The sequence below is a fragment of the Momordica charantia genome, assembly GCF_013281855.1.
Source record: "Momordica charantia cultivar OHB3-1 chromosome 6 unlocalized genomic scaffold, Mcharantia_2.0 BLBB01000006.1, whole genome shotgun sequence".
Taxonomy (NCBI): domain Eukaryota; kingdom Viridiplantae; phylum Streptophyta; class Magnoliopsida; order Cucurbitales; family Cucurbitaceae; genus Momordica; species Momordica charantia.
The window spans coordinates 4,909,505-4,929,344 of NW_028275164.1; the positions used below are offsets into that span (position 1 = coordinate 4,909,505).

General features: G+C 33.3%; 2 protein-coding genes and 1 non-coding gene across 9 annotated transcripts; 1 reads left to right on the plus strand and 2 right to left on the minus strand.

Annotated features, from left to right (window-relative positions):
- Positions 1-2,336: 2,336 nt before the first annotated feature.
- On the plus strand, positions 2,337-7,893 carry LOC111014492 (CBL-interacting serine/threonine-protein kinase 24). 7 transcript variants are annotated; one of them, XM_088125004.1, is made up of 16 exons: positions 2,337-2,510; positions 2,767-2,880; positions 2,958-3,167; positions 3,697-3,759; positions 3,877-3,948; positions 4,066-4,173; positions 4,271-4,345; positions 4,454-4,507; positions 4,771-4,896; positions 5,309-5,398; positions 5,715-5,837; positions 6,082-6,201; positions 6,671-6,787; positions 6,883-6,939; positions 7,041-7,115; positions 7,374-7,893. In XM_088125004.1, exons 3-16 carry the CDS (start codon positions 3,003-3,005, stop codon positions 7,458-7,460), a joined length of 1,332 nt encoding a protein of 443 aa, XP_087981130.1. In that variant the 5' UTR covers positions 2,337-2,510; positions 2,767-2,880; positions 2,958-3,002; the 3' UTR covers positions 7,461-7,893. The 7 variants fall into 7 exon arrangements, 6 of the variants coding, with proteins under 6 accessions (XP_087981130.1, XP_022144940.1, XP_022144941.1 ...); XM_022289248.1 differs by having other exon boundaries at positions 2,631-3,167; XM_022289249.1 differs by having other exon boundaries at positions 2,767-3,167.
- Positions 7,894-8,813: 920 nt separating this feature from the next.
- Positions 8,814-9,861, minus strand: LOC111014553 (uncharacterized). The gene is made up of 2 exons (XR_015791412.1): positions 9,451-9,861; positions 8,814-9,331 (listed from the first exon to the last, which is right to left on the minus strand). It is a non-coding gene; the product is annotated as an uncharacterized LOC111014553 (transcript).
- A 2,660-nt stretch (positions 9,862-12,521) lies between these two features.
- On the minus strand, positions 12,522-15,281 carry LOC111014530 (EIN3-binding F-box protein 1-like). Its single transcript, XM_022289308.2, has 2 exons — positions 14,826-15,281; positions 12,522-14,750 (listed from the first exon to the last, which is right to left on the minus strand). Exons 1-2 carry the CDS (start codon positions 14,848-14,850, stop codon positions 12,805-12,807), a joined length of 1,971 nt encoding a protein of 656 aa, XP_022145000.1. The 5' UTR covers positions 14,851-15,281; the 3' UTR covers positions 12,522-12,804.
- Between the last annotated feature and the right edge of the window lie 4,559 nt (positions 15,282-19,840).

The following is a 19,840-nucleotide window of genomic DNA, read 5'->3' on the forward strand; positions in this document are numbered from 1 at the left end:
ATTGAAATTAAAAAGTTGAAGAGGTAACATATCATTCTTGTTGATTGCCATATTTTGACTGATAAAATAAGTTAAGAATTAAGTAGGGATAGCTTAAGATGATACGAGATCTTAGGCAAAATTTTGATTGAGATGCCTTAGTATAGAAAATATCATCTAAATTTTATTTTTCTTACTTTTTGAGATACAAAATTATATATTGAATTTTGATAATCTAAGTTCATATAGTATGACTAATCCATTTAATCTTTCTTGTGACAAAGTTGACCTTAAATACGATTTCATTAATTTTAATTTTGAAAAGTTTCTTTCCATGGAAGCAACTTTTACCAACATTGTTAATAATATTCTATAGACTATAACCAACATACGCATTTGGAAAAGTGTTTATTTTTTTATATATAATTTAATATTTTAATAGAACAGTCAATTTTCTTTTGCAAGACCTCTCTTAATATTTTTAATTCAGGAAATAAATCTAAACCGCTAATGTCAGAAAACGTATCATGTGTTAATGTATTTTCAATATGAATACAATATGTTTTTAGATTATCATCCTCTAATGACTTTAAAAATTTCATATCAAATAAGAAGTTAAAGATATTTTCATATACGTAAAATTGTTCAAATCTATTTTTAAAGTTTGGATACTTCATTTTCAACGATCATATTATCATCTACTATTTTTCTTTCATCCCTTATTTATCTATACCTGTCATTTCTTTTATTAGTTCAACATTTTTATTAATTTTACTTCCAATAACAAATTTATCGAGCAAATTCAATCAGTTTTTCTACTCTTGAGCTTTTTATATATTCATATTCATATTTTGCATATTGATGTTCTAAGTAATCAAATCTAAACAAATCTTAGATATTAAGGTTTTGAACCATCAACAATATATATATAAAAAAATAATAAAAGAATTTGAAAGAAAAACCTAAAAAAAATAAAATAATTTGAATGAAAAACTTGAAACTTTGAAGCCATTAGGTTGAGTCGAGGAAATAAGAATTTTCGATTTCTACTCTAACAATTGATAATCTCGTGTGACCACATAGAAGATGAAGATGAAAATTTGAGGTTTTAGAGAGATTGAGAGTGAAAGAGGTGGGAGAGTACTGATACATAGAGAGAGGAGAGTTTAACTTTAAATTAGTGAAACTAAGCAATATATTTAAGAAGTTTTTTTTAGAGAAGTTGAAAAATTTTGGTGGTAAAAAAAATAAATAAAATATAGTAGTGTGTATTTTCAATATTAAAAAAGGACCTATCATATTTTTAAATTTAATTTATAATTAACAACTAAATTAAATAGATACCAATATTATATATTATAAGAAAAATATGAGACTTTCTAGAACGATACTATAGGCAATCGAAACATACTCAACACTGACTATAGGCAATCGAAACACACTTTCAGTGGACAACACAGGCACGAGTCGCATGCAATCACAAGAATCTAGAGAAAAAATGGTTCTCTCCTACCCGAAACTCACGATAATAGAAAAGGAAAGGTTTATATAATATATATTTATTGTTAAAATTCACTTTTGGTCTGGATTTATATATACTTTTATTGGAGTAACAATCCAGTAACCATAGTTTGTATTGATTTAATACTGTATTTTCAAATTTGTAACAATTTAATTTATGAATTTTAAGTATGTAACAATTTAGTTTTCATAGTTTAAAATTTGTAACGCTCTAGTTTCTAGTATGATCAATCTATATAACATAAGTTTTTACGTAATAAAAATCAACACTTAAGTTTGATGAGATTTTTTTATGGTTAGGAGCTAAACTGTCTGAAGACTAAATTGTTATATACAAAAAGAATTAAATTATTATAAATTTTAAATTTCGAAGTCTAAATTATTGTTACATACTAAAATTCATCAAATAACTTTTACAAATTTAAAAATATATGAACTAAAATTTAGGAATTAAATTATTATACTAAAATTATTTTTTAACCTCTATTTATTGAGTTTTCAATGGCTCAAATTATACATAAGATTTAGATCTCACCATCTCTATACACTTAAATTAATTACACAGCTACTTAAAAATAAAGAGTTCAAAATAGACAAAAAGAAAAAAAAATAATGGTAGAATACCAAAGTTGAACCTTTTAAATAATAATTAAAATATAAAAAATTTACTATCTCTTAATTGAAGGTATATACCAATTATTTCGATTTGCTCGCTTTAGTATTTATGTATTAAACTTTTTTTTTTGAGTAAAATGTTTTCAACCATTTATCTACCAAACAACATAAAATTTGATTAATTGAGACATTTATATCCTTCTTAAAAGTTGAAGGTTGAAATCACGCGGTCGCAATCTGGCCGTCTGCGTGTGGGATTGCAATGTACGGTGGCGTCGCACCCCGTTATTTTCGGCCATAGATAATGATTGGTGGTCATTTCTATTTCTTGCCGGGCCCGATTACAGCAAATTCCAATATTTTCTGCCGGAGCTCTGCTGATTAAGTAAATTCCGGTAAGTTTCTCACCGGAAGGAATATTTGTGTTTAGTTCCCTGAATTCTTGTTTGGTGCTCCTTACATTTTGGTTCTGATTAGCAAGAAAATTTCGATTTGTTGTTTGCCCGCCTTGTTAGGCGAGGATAGTACGGAAATGGATTAGCTGGAAGCTTTCCTTTGCAATCCCAAGTTTCAGATCGTTGTGTGGGTTGTTTGTGATTGATTTCCGTGCAACTGATTTTAATTTTTGGTATCTATATTGGGAACGAGAAGAATATTGTGCTCGAGTATGAAGAGAAATTAAGTGCATAGCTGAAGAACGATGCGAAATCGATGACTATTGTCCTTGCACAAAGCTGAGGCGCACTATTCGAATTTGATCGCGGAGTTGTGTTCTTTGTTGAATTTCGTCGATTGATGTTTTTTCTGTCATGTTAGATGCTTACAACTATTATTTTTCTTAGTTGAGAACTATTTCGGAGTTGTGTTTTCTTCTGGGAAATGCGATAATGAAGCGGCCGTCCAGAAAAGTTGGGAAGTATGAGGTTGGGCGGACTGTTGGCGAGGGAACGTTCGCCAAGGTTAAGTTTGCACGTAACACGGAAACGGGGGAGAGTGTGGCCATGAAAGTTTTGGCCAAAAGCAGCATTCTCAAGCACAAAATGGTAGAACAGGTACTTCAAAAGATTCTTCTACTTAAACGCATGGAAGTATTTAATGTTTACGTGCTGCCTATCGAGTATTCTTGTCATAACTGAATTAGAACCCTGACATTTTATTAATTTGTTCTTTATTAAATTCACCCGCCAGTGTCTAGAATACCCAAATATGAATTATCGAGGCAAGACGCATGAATTCACTACTCACTTGAAGATTCCTATTGCACGTCACTCTAATAAGGAAATCATGGGAATATACAAAGCATTATCGATATGTGGTGATGCCTTTCACCATGGTTTAAGCTGTGCCATTCTAGGAAATATAGATCTGCATAGCCATTATTTCTTAACGAATGGAAAGCTAGACAAAGAAATCAAGAAATGCACATTAACGGTCTCTGCCCATTAAGCTCAGGAATTCAATAAGCACGCAACATGCATATCCGGGTTCTGGAAGGTTCATTACATATATGTAATGATACTTGCCCTTTAGTTCATGATCTGGATATTTCGTTGATATTTTATTTTATGAGTACTTTTTCAGATTAAGAGGGAGATATCGATAATGAAAATTGTGAGGCATCCACATATTGTCAGATTGCTTGAGGTATGCTTATTGCTTCATGACAATATCTAATAACTCCTACAAGTTTTTGTTGTTAGCTTCCTCCTCTTGGCACTTTTATGACGTGTCTATGTTTTTCTATCTCCCTCTAAATTTTAGGTGTTGGCTAGCCAAACAAAGATATATATTATTCTCGAGTTTGTCACTGGAGGTGAACTATATGATACAATAGTAAGACTTTCCTGTCATAAGTAATTGAATAATATAATCTCCTTGCTTAGAGTCTTACACAATAGATTGGTAAGTAACGAACATACAATTTCCATTGAATATAATTGGTCTGCACAGGTTCTTCAAAAGAAGCTTCCAGAAATGGAGTCTAGACGATACTTTCAACAACTGGTAGATGCCGTTGCTCATTGTCACAGCAAGGGTGTGTACCATAGGGACCTTAAGGTGCAAAACTTTTAAATAGAATATACAGTTAATGGTTCTGGCAAAAGATTGTTTCATATGTTCTGTTCCTAACTGATACTTTACTTCCATGTCATAGCCTGAAAACCTCCTTCTTGATGCTGATGGAAATCTGAAGGTTTCCGACTTTGGACTGAGTGCGCTGTCTCAACAAGTACTGTGGAATGCTAATTATCTTGAACAATAGAATTGTTTTTTTTATTTTTTTATTTATATACTTATTTCTCATTTCTCTGACCTATTTTGCTCTGTCTCTATTCAGGGCATTGAGCTACTTCATACCACATGTGGAACTCCTAATTATGTTGCACCCGAGGTACATTATCCATAAGCATTGTCTAAGTATAACTACAAGTTGAAGACTCGTGATTCGTGAGTTTTATTGATTGTGGAGGATGTGAGAACATCCTTGCCTCAAATGTATGTACTATATACGACAAAATGCTCATAAGTAGGTGGTTCCATTATTTTGCTCTAGTTCATTAGATTATAAATGAAAATATCTTATTTCTTTATGCATTTACCTATCTTCTTTATCGTTCTGTTTTTTAAATCATTATTGTAAACCACTCTTTGTAGGTGCTTGGAGGTCAGGGTTATGATGGTGCAGCTGCAGATATATGGTCATGTGGAGTTATCCTCTTTGTACTAATGGCTGGATATCTTCCATTCTCAGAGACGGACCTTCCCACTTTATACAAGAAGGTATGTTTCCATCACCATAGTTTCTCTGAATAGAGTAATTGTCTCATATTTCAATGGTTGGAATCCTCCCAATTCATGAGTTCGACCACTTAACCTGTCTAGATAGGCTTGCTAGTGCTACCATTACTCAACTTGAAGAAAGGTGTTTTTTTCTAAAAAATTTAATAGGAACATCATGAGTTCGACCACTTAACCTGTCTAGATAGGCTTTTTTAGATGGCAACATCACAATAGATATCCAATTTTTGAAATATTGGCATTTTGAAATCTTTTTTAATTTTATTTTTTATTATGGTATACTCAGGGTTGGAAAGTATTAGATGAACTGATCTTTGTAGCGAAGCGAGATCATTGGTCACAGCTTCACAACTGTCAATGTTAAGTTTCTAATAACTTAATTTTTTATGCATAGATAAATGCAGCAGAGTATTCCTGCCCCTATTGGTTTTCATCTGGTGCGAAGTCCTTGATACAGAAGATCCTTGATCCAAATCCCACAAATGTGAGTTTTTTCAGCTCTTAGATTCAACAACTAACTCTCCAATTGTGAGCTTTTTGGTTCACTATAAACCCACTGGTTTGACCGTTATTTATTACTACGGTGTTCATGGGTGTACTGACGCATCAATTTTTCTGCTCAGTATTACAATTACCTTTTTGTTTGCGTGAGTTGCCACTCATGTGGAGTTATGGCATTCATTAAAATTATTGTGGAGTATCTTAAATAAATGATAAAAAGTTCTCCATATCACATAGGATTTAATATCTGTTTGTATTGTGTCAAAAATTTTTACTAGAGGTTTTTGTTTCTAATGCAGCGGATTCGAATTGAAGAAATTAGAAAAGATCCATGGTTCAGAAGAAACTACATCCCTGCTAAACTAGGAGAAGATGAGGAAGTAACCTTGGACGACGTTCGTGCTGTTTTTGATGACATTGAGGTGGACTTTTTCTTCCTTTATCACCATTTATGCCATGCATCTCTTCAAAATTAAAACTTTTAGGGGTTTATGAAAGGCATGCTATTCTGAGTTTTCTGTGTAACGATATGCAATCTTCTTTTTTCTAATTTCATTAAGTTTAAAGCTTGTGTACTGGATCTTGACAATGTTTTGCATGTTTTCCGAGCATATTTTGTGTCCTAAATTAATTCTCTTTGCTCACATCGGTAGTTGTCTTTTGCAGGAAGAATATGTAGCTGATCAGTCAGATAAAAGTGATGACGGTCCTTTACTAATGAATGCATTTGAGATGATAACATTATCTCAAGGATTAAATCTGTCACCGTTATTTGACCGGCGACAGGTTCGCTCATGCCAAGCTTTGTTTTTATGCTGACATAGAAAACGTCAAGAGCTCTATTGCATCACCCTTTCAGTTTGTAATGTGTGTCCAACTCGCATTGTATTTCTACTAGATTGATGTAAGGCCTCCAATCTATAAATGTTTATGTTAGGAGGGGCAAAGGAGAGAATTCCACAAGTTAGTTATGGAGTGTTATGGAGTGTCAGTTAGAGGAGAGAGACGGAGGGACATGGAATAAAGTAGGAGGAATGTAGGGAAGATTTTTTTTATGCTTTTTGTGGAGTAGAACGGTTATGTTCTGTGGAGAGGTTACCAGCCCTCTCGAATTGGCTGGATAGACGTTGAATTACTGTGTTCTTGTTTTGTATTTGAATTTCAAGAAGTTGTAAGGGGTTTCCTTACAATGGAATTTTGGAATTTACCATTTTATCATCATCTTTTCTGCTGAATGATTTTCTTTCCATGATAGGACTATATAAAGCGGCAAACACGTTTCGTTTCTCAAAAACCTGCTAACATTATTATGTCTACCATGGAAGCCGTAGCAGAAGCAATGGGTCTAAACGTCCACACACGTAATTTCAAGGTGCAACCATCATTCTTCCCTCATGATGAATGAATTGGTAACTTCATGACATTATATTTGGAATTACATATTAATTTTAATTGAAGTTTTCCCAGACAAGGTTGGAAAGAAGGACAGGACATAAGGTTGGACAGTTTGCAGCTGTACTGGAGGTAATTCCCCAGATATGATAATGATGATTGATAATCCCATTCCCAGGTTTTGTGAAGGTACTTCGAAACATTTTTCTTACTAAATTCACTTTGGTTTATAGATTTATGAAGTGGCCCCATCACTTTTTATGGTGGATGTTCGCAAGGCTGCTGGAGATACTCTAGAATATCACAAGGTAAGTTTCCACAATTATATATCACTAAAGAAAGACACAGGGAGACCTAAACTGCATTTTATTGTTTGTGTGGCTTTGCAGTTCTACAAAAAATTCTGTGGTAACCTAGAAAACATAATCTGGAAACCATCATAGAGTCTGGTGAACTGAAGCCTGTTTGGTTACTTTACTACTAACTAGTCTTATGGAGCAAATGAGCAAGCAGAGGTTTGCCCAAAATCTGTTCATCATGATGAGATGATTTTGTCAATGATGCAGCTGGTGATCATGAACAATTTTCTCAGGCTTTGCTTTGTCCACGATCATCTGAACTTCATATATGCTGCCATGATTTACAAAACTTGAAGGGGCCAAGCCACAAATGATATGACGCTGGAAGTGTGTAAAAAAGAAGAAGAGAGAAGTAATAATTGGGGGAAAAAAGGAATAAGACATCCGCGGGAAAGCTCGGATTGTACAGAATGTTGTTGAAAATAAATAAGCTTTTTGTCGTGAGCTGTTAAACGTACGGCAAATACGATGTGATTGTGTTAATTGAAGTGTTCAAACATTACAAAATGTTGTATGAAACCGAAATCTTTGTTCGTTCTATGAACAACGAATAATGGGGCATGTCAGAATTCAGACAACTTGGGGCAAAGACATTGACTTTATGATAGTGAACAATGTAAGATGTCGTGTGCGTTGACGACACAGTTGTTAAATTGGCACAATCATATGTAATTTGCTGTATTGTGATGGGAACATTTCGAATACATATTATTTTGCCTTTTCTTAACATTCTTCCCTCAAGGAGCTGTCAAGTTTTGGGTTGAATTTGGTTGATAGCTGTTGAGGAAAAAGGTTTCTAATTTCTATATACAAGGTACAAACGGAAGAGATTTGAGAGAATGGGCAGCAGAAACATTGTTTACTTGCTGCTGCTAAAACAGTGGCTGATTCATATCTTAAGAGTTAAGACAGACCCAAATTCTTGTTGTTAAAGAGATGAGCTTTAAATTGAAAGTTTTTCACTGCTGCAGTTTCTAAAAGTGGTCGGCCAAAAGTACAGCAGTTTGACTATGACCATTCAACCACAGGACTAACACGAAGTTTAAAAATTAACCCATATATGTAATCTCAGTTATTACAAATTTATGCCTCTTCAAATTCTATATACATTTTTGATTCATTCACTGTCTTCTCTTTGCGCAATCTGATTTTTCTTCACGAAGGACCAATCTGTTTTTTGAATCAACTTTTGCTTACCTTTTTGGGATTTGATGCTGATTTGATAAAAATGCAATAATTTTACTGAATATTTCAGCCGTCTAATTATTGTGATTGAAGTAGAGTGGTCTTCCCAATCCAAGTTATTAAGGCCTTATAACCTCAACTAAAAGATTAGAAAATCGAATCTCCACTCGAACATATTGTTCAACTAAAAAATGAAGTGAAGCGTGGTTCTATGGACAATGTTAGGGATCCCATGTTGAAAAGAAAATTGACTTTACGAAGATTTATCAATATTCATGAAGTTCCATTTCAAAATTAATTGGCGATGAAAGAAATAGCCTGCTTATATTATAAACTCTGGTTAGGTATCTTATTTAAGGTGAGACTCTTTAACATGCCCTTCAAAATGGTACTTCTATTGAGTTCACCAGTATTGATAGACACTTTACGAGACAATTCATCCGACCCATTTGCATTAAATACTTAGAGAGAAAGAAAGAGAGAGATTTATTGACATATTAATTTCATCACTAATCATTTCATCCCCTTAAAATGGAGCAAAGAAAAGAACCAAACTCTCTCTCTTTCAATCCTCAACCTTAAATCTGATGTTTGAGAGAGGACAGAGAGATTTGTTTGCCAATAATTAATATATGATACATGACATATACATATACATATACATAAATATATGCATATTAATCAGCAAATTGGGAAAAAGAAAGAAGCTTTGATTTCTTTTCAAGGCTGAAAGTACTTATCTTTACATTTGCATTTCCATGAGAGGAGATAATAGGAATCATCCCTGGGGAGTCTAGTGGCTTCCAAATTAGCATTAGGAATAGGAACAGCAGCACTATAATTAAGACCATCACCTGATTCCTTATGGCGCTGAGAGATGACCAAAGCAGCAACACATGGCCTGCAATTCAGGCACTTGTTGAAGCACTGTGGTGGCCTTGACCCAATTACCAATTCCTTCTCCTTTGAATAACCCACACCTGAGAGATTCCAAAACAAAAACAAAAACCAACTCCCAAAACTTAATCACTGCTCATAATTTAGAACCAACCAACATCAAAAAGATGGAATTTTTATATGTATGAGCTATACCCAATACCTGATGTGGGGTGAGGGAGAGAGAGGGAGAATAATATGAGAGCTGGGAGAATGAGAAACAGAGAATTTTTAAAAGCCATATTGGTGTGTATGGAGAGAGGAGGAGGGGAAAGTGGTGAAGTAAAGAAGTGAAGTTATGATTTTTAAGAGAGAAAAGAAAAAGGGTTAAGAGCTGTTGCTTTGCTTGCTGCTGAAATGTTGACAAAATAGCTAACAGTGAAATGGTTTTGCCTTTGTCTTCCTTCCACTCCCTAGTGCAGTGCAGTGCATCTCTCAGTTTTTGAGGGTCCCAACAGAATCAATCAACCCTCTGCCTTTTTTTTTCTTTGGAGAAATGGAGGGAGAGAGACAGAGAAATCAGACAGCAAAAGAAAAGAGAGAGCTTCCTCAGCTGACTTCAGTTTATGACTGATGTTACAGATCCCTCTCTCACTCCCTCATTAGCTAAATATATGCTTGTCTTTTGCTTTAAATTATTCTCCCATTTTAACATTTTATAATTAATTTATACCGTCTCCCGTCTCCATTGATTGATATTAAATGTGATTGATGATAAGTTTACTTGATATGATACATAAAAGAGTAAAAATCGAAATATTTGTCAACTCACTTAGTATCATGTCAAGAATCTAAGTTGAAAGTTTTAAACTACAGGAGCTAAATAAGAAACATAATTGAAGTCTTAAGTCTACATTCGACAGTCGTCGATTTTCCTTATTCTTTCCACACTCACACACACTTCACCGTCAAAAGCTCCCACATGTTTTGGGTTTGAATGTAATAATAAGTTGGAAGAGTGCTACATTATTGTTATACTTAGCTCAGTACTAGAAAACTGTTTATTTAAGAACATGAAAAATGATGTGTGTTATGTTAGAAAGGACCTGAAGAGAAGACTTATGGAAATGTAGTTATCAAGAGGTACAAAGAAACAGGGCTAGTGCCTACAAAAAGGACTGCTGCTTTTGTTTGCTTTCTATTTAATTTTCCATCTTCCCTTCATTTAATGCTCTACCTAAAAAAATGCAATTATTGCCCTCCTTTTCCCACAATCCTAATTTAATATATATAATTGGATTTGGATGGTTACAAAGATTTCATTTATCATATTTCTTTTATTGCATTGCCTGCATTGATGCTTTTAAGGAGAAAATCATTGATATCACAAGAATTTAAGCAATTACAATAGAAATCAGAGAGGTGAAATAAATAAGATGTTATGATTATTGAATGAATGGTACATACATATACTTCAATGATTTCTGTTATGTTTCAATTCATTTCATACCTTATAGGGGATAAAAGCTTCTATTTTTAGAAATATTTTTTAGATTATCTTTTCAAAATTCTAATTATTAGATACATCTGCCATATCATTCGAGTCGGTGGTGTGTCGATGTTGCGAGCATGGAGGATCAACGCGCAAATATTTCCATAGCGTCTCAACACTATGAATATGGATGACGACGTGCAAATATTTTCGTAGTGCCTCACCGCCCTTAGTAGCATCTCAACGCTGCGAAGTATATATACTTTTCGCCGGTTAGGGTATATCGTCTCAACGCTGTCACCTCAAGTTTTAGGATCCAATTTCTTCCATTTCTACTTCCTTCAGGGTGCGATGGTTCAAAATATCTACATTTCTCAATGTAATTTGCTTAACTTTTTTAGTTTCTCTAACTTGTTCGGTAAAAATATATAATTATGTGTGAAACTAATTAATCATGAAGTCAACAGTATTTGAACTATAAAAATAATTCACAAAACGTGTTATCACATCTAGTTAAGAAAAATTTTACTATTACAATATCATTCTTACCATTGTTTTAATCATTCAACTTCTGCATAATTTGTATTTATTTAATCATTTTGGTATTTCTACTTTCAAATATTTTATTCTAGCTTCTCCTAAAAAGTTCTTCCATAGTCATTGTACTAAAATTTCATAGCAAAACTTTTGAATGGACAAAACATGTGTTTTAAACCGCTTTATATCAAATATAATATCAAACATGAAGATAGATAGCTCAAGACCAAAAATAAGTATTTAAGAAAGTTGGGAAGCAAAACATAAGTTTGAATATTTAATCATTAGAGGATGATATACTACTGCAATATCTCCGAGGAATGACACAAGTGGTAAGGAGGCCTAGAATGATTTTTCAGATTTTACGTTTGAGCTTTATGTGTTGGTCACGGTATTGTTCAACCCATACATTGAGCCTTGTTGTAGGGATCCAGTCAATCAACGACATAAGCTACATGGTATCGATTTCGGGAAAAAGAAAAAAGGAGAAGATATTTGAATAGCAATGAAAGATTTTAGGATATAAAGGTGGGACTATTTAAAAAAAAAAAAGAAATTGGTGCTGAAAAGAAGAGAGGGTGGAATGGAGTTGATATGGCACACTGCAGAGTGCAGAGCTGAAAGATCTAATCTGGTAGAAGATGGTGCAACTGCAAACGCAACTCAGATTTTCAGGCCAACCACTTTACAAGCCCATGTTATCCTAATATCATTTTAGGGTACCCTACACTTGAAGGGCCCCTCTGTGTGTCCCTATTCTATTCCCATTTCTAGTCCTCTCTTGGCACTTGGCCCTTGCTCCTCTCTGCCTTCAGTGACCGACAGTAGTGACACCTCCAAAGCCATTTGTTAAGTTTTGGCTGCCTTTAAGCCTTTGCCAAATTGTACCAAAAATGTACCTGGGGGCTGGGACAGCCATTTCAGCAGATTCAATGCAGCCCCAAAACTGTAGATAGACACATTCACAGAGAAAGAGAGACAGCATTTATTACCAGACCTAATAAAGCTTCCAAGAACCGACCAAATTGAAGGGACAGCTTCTGTAATGGCATTCAATGAGATGTGTTCTTCCCAACACTACACTGTTGCAGGAACAAAATCTAACGTGGGAAACTTTCAATCTTATTCAAACCAAATCATCATCATCATCATCATGCTTCATGCCCCTCTCCTCTGGTGGTTTCGAGTTAATGAGAGACTTTGAGGAGAATCATACCAAATTTATTTCGGTTCTTGACAATTAAAAGTTGCAGACTACAAACCCACAAAAAAAAAACTATGTTTCCGACAAAAGAAAGAACAGTTTACAGAGTTGTAATGAAACCGCTAGTCCAAACCCAGAGTCCAGACAAGGGTTGAAGCCAAGAACAGAGCTTGACCTTTTTGGCTACATAATTGACTAGGAATCGGTTCATGTTCATCAGTACAAGCCAAGATGGAAAAACCAAGCTTTTGTGTAAAATATTGTTCCATAGACAACAACCAAGCTGTCAAGTGCCATTACTTTTATTTTGCATGAATTCAGATGAAATCCGTTTGGTCCTTTGTTTATACAAGGATGTCACATCTCCACAAGTTCTCTACAAGCATCTCAATTGAGCTGCTGCTGATTGAGTTGCAGTGTTTGAGATTCAAACCCACCAGTGTTTTTCCCAATCTCTCAAGAAAAGGCAAGCTTTTACTTGATATCCCACTGCAGCCTGACAATGAGAGGATTAGAAGATTGATCAGCTTGGCACGAGCGAGCGCAGCAAGCCCGACATCAGAAACTGCACAATTGGAAACATCTAGTTCATTGAGGACTAGTGAGTTGTCTGCTACTGTCATTAAGCTCTCATCAGTGATCTTCCTGCACCCATCAAGATTAAGCAGCTGAAGGGTTCCTCCATGGTGTTTAGCCAAGGCGAGAACCGATTTGTCGGTTAAATTCAAGCAGCCACTGAGATTCACCTTGACAAGCCCTTTACAGCTCTTCAACAGAGGAAGCAGCGCTGCATCTGTTAAACCATAGAGCCCCACGAGGTCAAGGTGCTGAAGATGAGGGAACTGCCTCCCAACCATGGCGAGGCTTGAAGCACCAAAACCTGTGCAATTGCGTATCGACAGCGATCGAAGAGATAGGACGGGAGAGACCAGGGGAAGTTGCAGAGCTGTATCCTTGATTCCTGAGCACTTAACAAGGACTAGAGATTTCAGGTTCGCTTCATGTTTTGTCAACGAACCAATAATACCCGAAACAGTGATTCTGTTGCACTCCTCCAATTGAAGGCCCTCGAGTGATCTTGCAGCCTTGGAAAAGGCTTCAAGTCCATAATCGGTTATGAAACTGCAGTTACGAAGGCACATCTGCTTCAAGCTTTTACATCCTTTTCCTATGGCTTCAAGGCTCACATCTGTCACTCCTTGACAAGAACTAATTGTCAATGACATCAATTGCTTCAGAGCTTGAGCATTTCCCATCACCCAAAATCCCTTCTCACTCACATTTTGGAGGCTGCTGAGGGTCAGATGGGTGATAAACATGCCATAACGTCCAATCACAGCAAGAGAACAGTCAGTAATGTTCAAGGCCTGAAGCTTCACTTTATTCAAAGAAGAAGAAACAGATGAGATTAAACTCGAAACCCCACGATCCGTGACAAGCAGGCAATCCTTTATAGAGATGGACTGCAGCTTAGGACATGATCTTCCAATAGCTTGCAGACCCTCATTCCCAATGTTTGGACAAGATTCAATACTCAAAACAGTCAAATTGGGACATCCTTCAGCTATTGCAATCAAACCCCTGTTGGAGATCAAAGGGCATTGACAAAGATCAAGCTTCTCTAAAAAATGGCATTCTTCACCTATTTCCGACAGGCCCTCGTTGCCGATCAAAGCAACATTCCAGAGAGAGAGAGCTCGGAGCAAGGGGCAACCACGGGCTATCGATATAAGACCAACATTAGTAACTCTACAGCAAGAGTTCATCCCTCTAATAGAGAGCTTCCCTAATCCCCCATGGCTACTAGTTCCTACAGCAATAGCAGCCAGTCTTGTATCCGTTGCTTTCTTTCCCTCCAAAGTTCTGGTAAGATATCCATTATTTTCAAGTTCTTGGTCGTCACAACCACCGCTAATTTCAATGTTATCAGAAACAGGACACTGATGTTGATTCTTTAAGGACCCAAATGAGTTGTTACAAGTTTCAGCCCCACGGATGTTGCTTAGAAGCATAAGCCACCGCCTAGAGACGCACCCACAAGAGCTCTTTGCTTTCCCACTTTGGAGGCGTCTAAAGATTTCAAAGAGGCATTCATCAGGAAGATCATCAATACAAAGTCTTTCAGCCCCTTGCTCATAACCCCTTCTCTCAAATGCAACTCGAAAACTGGTGCGAACCCTTTTTGTCGGCTGAAAATGCACATCCACACGAGAAGAAAATGGCAGAATACAGCTCAAATTCACCATAGAACTCGGGTAAAATGAACTCCCAGAGTAAAATTCATCATCCCCTGATCAATCCAATAGCGAAATTCAGTATAATTTGGAAACTAAAAACTCTTTTAAAAGTAAACCCAGAAACTCACCACTGTAATTAATGAGAGTAGGCATGAGGAAAAGCAGAGTAACCCACAAAATTTGAAATCCAAAGGATGCCTCAGAACCGATCAAAATGTGAAGAAGGGCCAAAAACAAGAACTTCAAATGGGGGTTATAAATGAAACGGGTCGAGGACAAAGTTTGAGAAGAATGTGATGGAAATAAAGAAAGTTGAACGTCGTCGTCATGCAGTGTATGGTTTCATGAGAGGGCAATTTCCACTCTTTTCATAAAAGGAAGTGGGGGAAGAAGAAAACGAGAAACCAACTTAAGAGGGTCAAAATCATATTCTTTGTCTCTACTCCAGCGCATCATACCGAGAGAATTTTCTCCTGTTGTTTTCGTTTTGATTTTTTTTTTTTTTTTTTTTTTTCAGTTGAATTGTACCTATTGGAAAGTAAATCATGAGTTGGGTCCCTTTTTCTAAACAAAAGTTGGAATCTTGCCTGAACCATTCGTACCTTTGGATGAATTCCGTTCATCATTTGATTGATTACTTGGGTGTCCTTCTTTTGGAGGGGCATGTTCATAAATGTCTTTTATTGAAAAACATATTTAACCAAACATTCAAATTTCAGGGCTTCCTATAAAAGATAACACTACTTTTATAATTCTAGAGTTAGAAAACCAGGAGTTCTGCCCCCTGTTTATCCAATTAATTATTTTTTATAAAAAAAAAATAGAGAGAGAGAGAGAGAGAGAGAGAGAGAGAGGGAATGATAAGTTTTTGAGTAGCATTGATCATGATGGGTAAAAAACGAATTGAGTTTGACATTAAGAGAGAAAATAATTGAATAAAATGGGGAAAGAGAGGGTATATTTGTATTTGAATTACAAGAATCTGGTCACTTTATATGGATATGATGACCACATTGCTTCCCTTAAAGTTAAACCAACGAAAAAAACTAAATTTGGTTGTATATTACAAAAACGAAAAAAAAAAAAATACTTTATCACTATCATTATGTTTTTACAACTAGAAGAGGAATGCATATAAAAAAAAAGATACAGAAATTTTTTTTTCTAAAAAATAAATAGATATGAAACTTTTAAAATATAATTTAGAAAATCTTTTAAGGTTGATTGCTATTGGTACAAACTTTTTTTTTAGTACGGAGCAGGGTTCGAATTCACTAACTTTTGATCGAAGATAGGTTATTTAATATTCTACCATATTGTCACTATTAATGTTTTGTCATATTGTCACTTAACTTATATTTTTATTTGTCAATCTGAACATACCTCAATTGGTTAAGACATTTATGTTCAACTAAAATGTCTGAGTTCAAATTTCTATTCTAAAAAATAAAATAAAAATTTTTTATTTAGTAAATTTTTTTAATTATTTTTATTGAACATATGGTGAGTCGGGGGACCAAGGTGTTCTAAATATTAATATCTAAATTTTATGGAAATGTCGATGGAAACATCAATAAAATAAATATTTGAAAAAACAAATAAGAATTCTACTCTTTTAAAATAAGTTAATTTTTTAATTATATTTTGTTGATATTTTGTCAATTTTGTTAATTTATCAAATTTTTTATAATAATATGAAAATGTCAATTTACCTCTCATGTCGATATTGAATCCTTGGACATAGAAATGTCGATAGTGACAATAGTATAATGGATTATTTTCCCTATATTGTAAGATGGGAATTTCCCAATAAATAGATATAAAATCTGAAAATAGTAGTCGTATCTGCATGGAGATGTTTATTTTTCTTGCTAAGTTTTACATAAACTAGTGAGTAGTGCAATGAATTTGAGCTTATGACATCATAATATACATTATTTTATAATTGAGTAGGACCCTTTGCCAGTTTCCCACAAGGGCTTCTTTCTAAAATATGGCCTAAAAAAATACACCAATATAATATATATTAATATGAACAACATACACTCTTGGAAAAGCTATGGTTTGAAATATCAATGGATTTTCCTTCAACCACTTGATCAGTCGAGACTTGAATTAAAATAACATGATATTAATTTATATTGTTTAAAAAATTAAAATCTCCAGCTAGCTTCTTCCCCTTGTTTCTGAATAAGAAACCATGGCCTTGGGCCTTATGCTTCTTTACAACTAATCTTTTAATTTACTCTTCTCCCAATGCCACTGAACCAACCCCAGAATGAGATTAAGATGACAAATTGTGGTTGAAAAGAATTTGCAGTGCTATTGTAATATGGACGTATTTAACAGTATTAAAAAAATAATAAATCTTTACGAAAAAAATTCATAATTCGAACGAGAATATTAAAATCAAAGATTTCTAATTTACGCACTAGAGTAATTTTGATGTTGCCTTGGAGGTTCCAAATATCAAAAGAGTGATTTCAATCCTTTAAAAATTTTGTTTCTTGGGAATCTAAGATTTTCATGAGATGGACATCTAGATCCCGACATTTGTTTGATAGGAATATCGGATATTCGAACATTCTTAGATGTTCGGACATCCTAGGATGCTTAAACAGGAGGCATCTGAGCAATTTTAGATTAACATGAGTTTTTAAGATTTTCGTGTCTTTTGACAATTTTGTTTTTCTATCATTTTTGTTCTATAATATTTTTTCATTACTAATATATATTTCTCATTTATTTTAAACAACGCACTAATTCATTGATAAATTTCTAAATACAATTTTATTTATATGACGTAAAATAAACATTAGTTATTTTTAATTCAAATATGCTTTCATTTATTTTACTTTTCCAATAATCACCAAACATAAATTAAAATTGACATAAAAAATATAATATTAAATTAATAAAAGTAAAATTTTTTATATGAATTCAAATAATATTAAATTTAACGTATAAATAATATGATGATTGATAATGGTATTTTTTAGAACATTACATAAATTTACAACATTCCCACGAATAAATGGTGCAAAAGAAACATGTCAATCAAAATATTCCCAAATATTTTTATAAATTTTCCTTCTCAAATTTCAGACCTCTAAAATTTGGACATATGAGATTCCAGACATTTAAAATGCAGCACATCTACATTACACAAACGCCACTCAATAATCCTCAAATCAATAGTTGATTTTTTTTTTCTTTTTAATTAGTGTTTTAGGTCCAGTTGAATTAGAAACTTCAATTTTTCCCATGTCTGCCAATTCTGGAATATACATGTTTCTAATGATTGGAATACATGCATTTATGCTGTAAAAGATAAATATGCTAATAATTATAATAATTTATTCATGCATCCCAAATTGGAGCCATCATATATATATATATATATATATATATATATATATATATATATTTTTTTATTAGCTAGTGCTATAATAATTAACCAAAGTTGAGTCAGTTGCCACCTTAATTATTACCCTCTCTTTACTTCACAACTTGGAACCAATCATTGTTAGTTTAATAATCTAACATTAATTAAAATATATGTTCAACCCTCTGGCCTCTACGCAAGTGACTTTAATTAACTATATTATTATTTTTATTATTTACTCAATTAGAGATGATGAGATTTTTGAGTGCTTGATTTGGAGCTCTCTCGTGTGTTAACTTTTTCTTTCATATACAACCTACTATACTTTGTATATATAACTAAAATCTTAGTCCCATTATTTTATAATTAACATTCTACTCTTTTTTTCATGTAATTTTAGTCTCACCGTTCATTTTGGTTCCTATATTTTTATTTTTATTTATTTTTCATTTTAGTTATTGTATTTTCAAAATGTTTGTTTTAGCTTTCCATTTGTTATATTTGGCAGATTAGAAGGTTGATTTTAGGAAAACATAAAATCACATGAAATTGACTTTCAACGTATCACTTGGGTGGTGATTTTGGAAAATCAATTATTCTTAGATCTCTTTTTCTCAAAATCACTTGTCTACCATCTTTAGTCCTTGAACTTTTGAGAAGTGATTACCAATTTTGTTTTTATAGATGCAAAATTTTAACATAAATTATATGCATAATAATAGAAACATTTTAATACAAATTTATGGTTATATTTCCAGAGATTTAGTGAGTGAAGTGTTGTGTTAAAATTGTAATCAAAATAAATTAGATAAAATGAAAAAGAATGAGACAAAAATGGTCACTTTTAAAAATGGAAAATACTTCGTTATCCTCCTCATCATTAAATATTTGACAATTCATTATTATTTTAAAAAGTCTCTATTTTTGCATTTTTCTCTTAGTTGTCAAACATTTAATCGCGAGGAACACAAGATTCCTTCTCATTGTTGAGGAGCAAGTATTTTCCTTAAGTACAATGACTAAAATAAACGAAAATTTAAAGTATATAAATCAAAACGAACCAAAGCAAAAAATACAGAGACCAAAATACTATTTTAAACCTAATAATAAATATGTCAAAAACTAGGTAGGTGATTATTATGATTATGAATGAATATCTTAGCCAATTACTAATTATCAAGTCTTAATCTATATATTTTTCATTTACAATCTTTTTACAATTTAACTTTATATAATAAAAAATTACCTGCTGGAATTTCCTTAAGTTTTCCTGTGATTATTTCGTGAACTAGCTTATAATAATTGAGGATAAATTTCAAATCATTTTGAAATATCCTTTCCAATTAATAAAAAAGGTATGGTAAATTAAAAAAAAAAAGGTAATTATGTCAAATTTTTGCTTTATCATAAAACTGATTTTTTTTTCTCATTATCATTTATATTCTTCGAAAGTCTCATGATTTCTTGAAATATGGATAAATTTTGTTAATAATGTGATTTTTTTTAAACCTTGGATTGTCTTTAATAAACTATTAAAAGACATTTGTTACAATATAAGATCTTACAAATACTGTTGGATTCGTAAGGTGATTGCAAACAAAGTCCACATCGATTAAAAAATAGAATGATCATGGGTATATAAGAGAGGACAATTATCTTCATTGGAATGAAGCGTTTTGGGTGAAACCAAAACAAAGCCGTGAGAACTATGCCCAAATCATACAGAGATAAGTAATGAGGGAAAAAAAAAAAAGTGAA

Bases quoted from the DNA above. Each gene is read 5' to 3' on its own strand.
- LOC111014492 (XM_022289248.1), top strand. From the start codon at position 3,003: ATGAAGCGGCCGTCCAGAAAAGTTGGGAAGTATGAGGTTGGGCGGACT. The intron at 3,760-3,876 runs GTATGCTTATTG...TCTAAATTTTAG, and splicing joins ATATTGTCAGATTGCTTGAG to GTGTTGGCTAGCCAAACAAA. The intron at 7,116-7,373 runs GTAAGTTTCCAC...TCAATGATGCAG, and splicing joins ATACTCTAGAATATCACAAG to CTGGTGATCATGAACAATTT.
- LOC111014530 (XM_022289308.2), bottom strand. From the start codon at position 14,850: ATGCCTACTCTCATTAATTACAGTG. The intron at 14,751-14,825 runs GTGAGTTTCTGG...TGGATTGATCAG, and splicing joins TACTCTCATTAATTACAGTG to GGGATGATGAATTTTACTCT.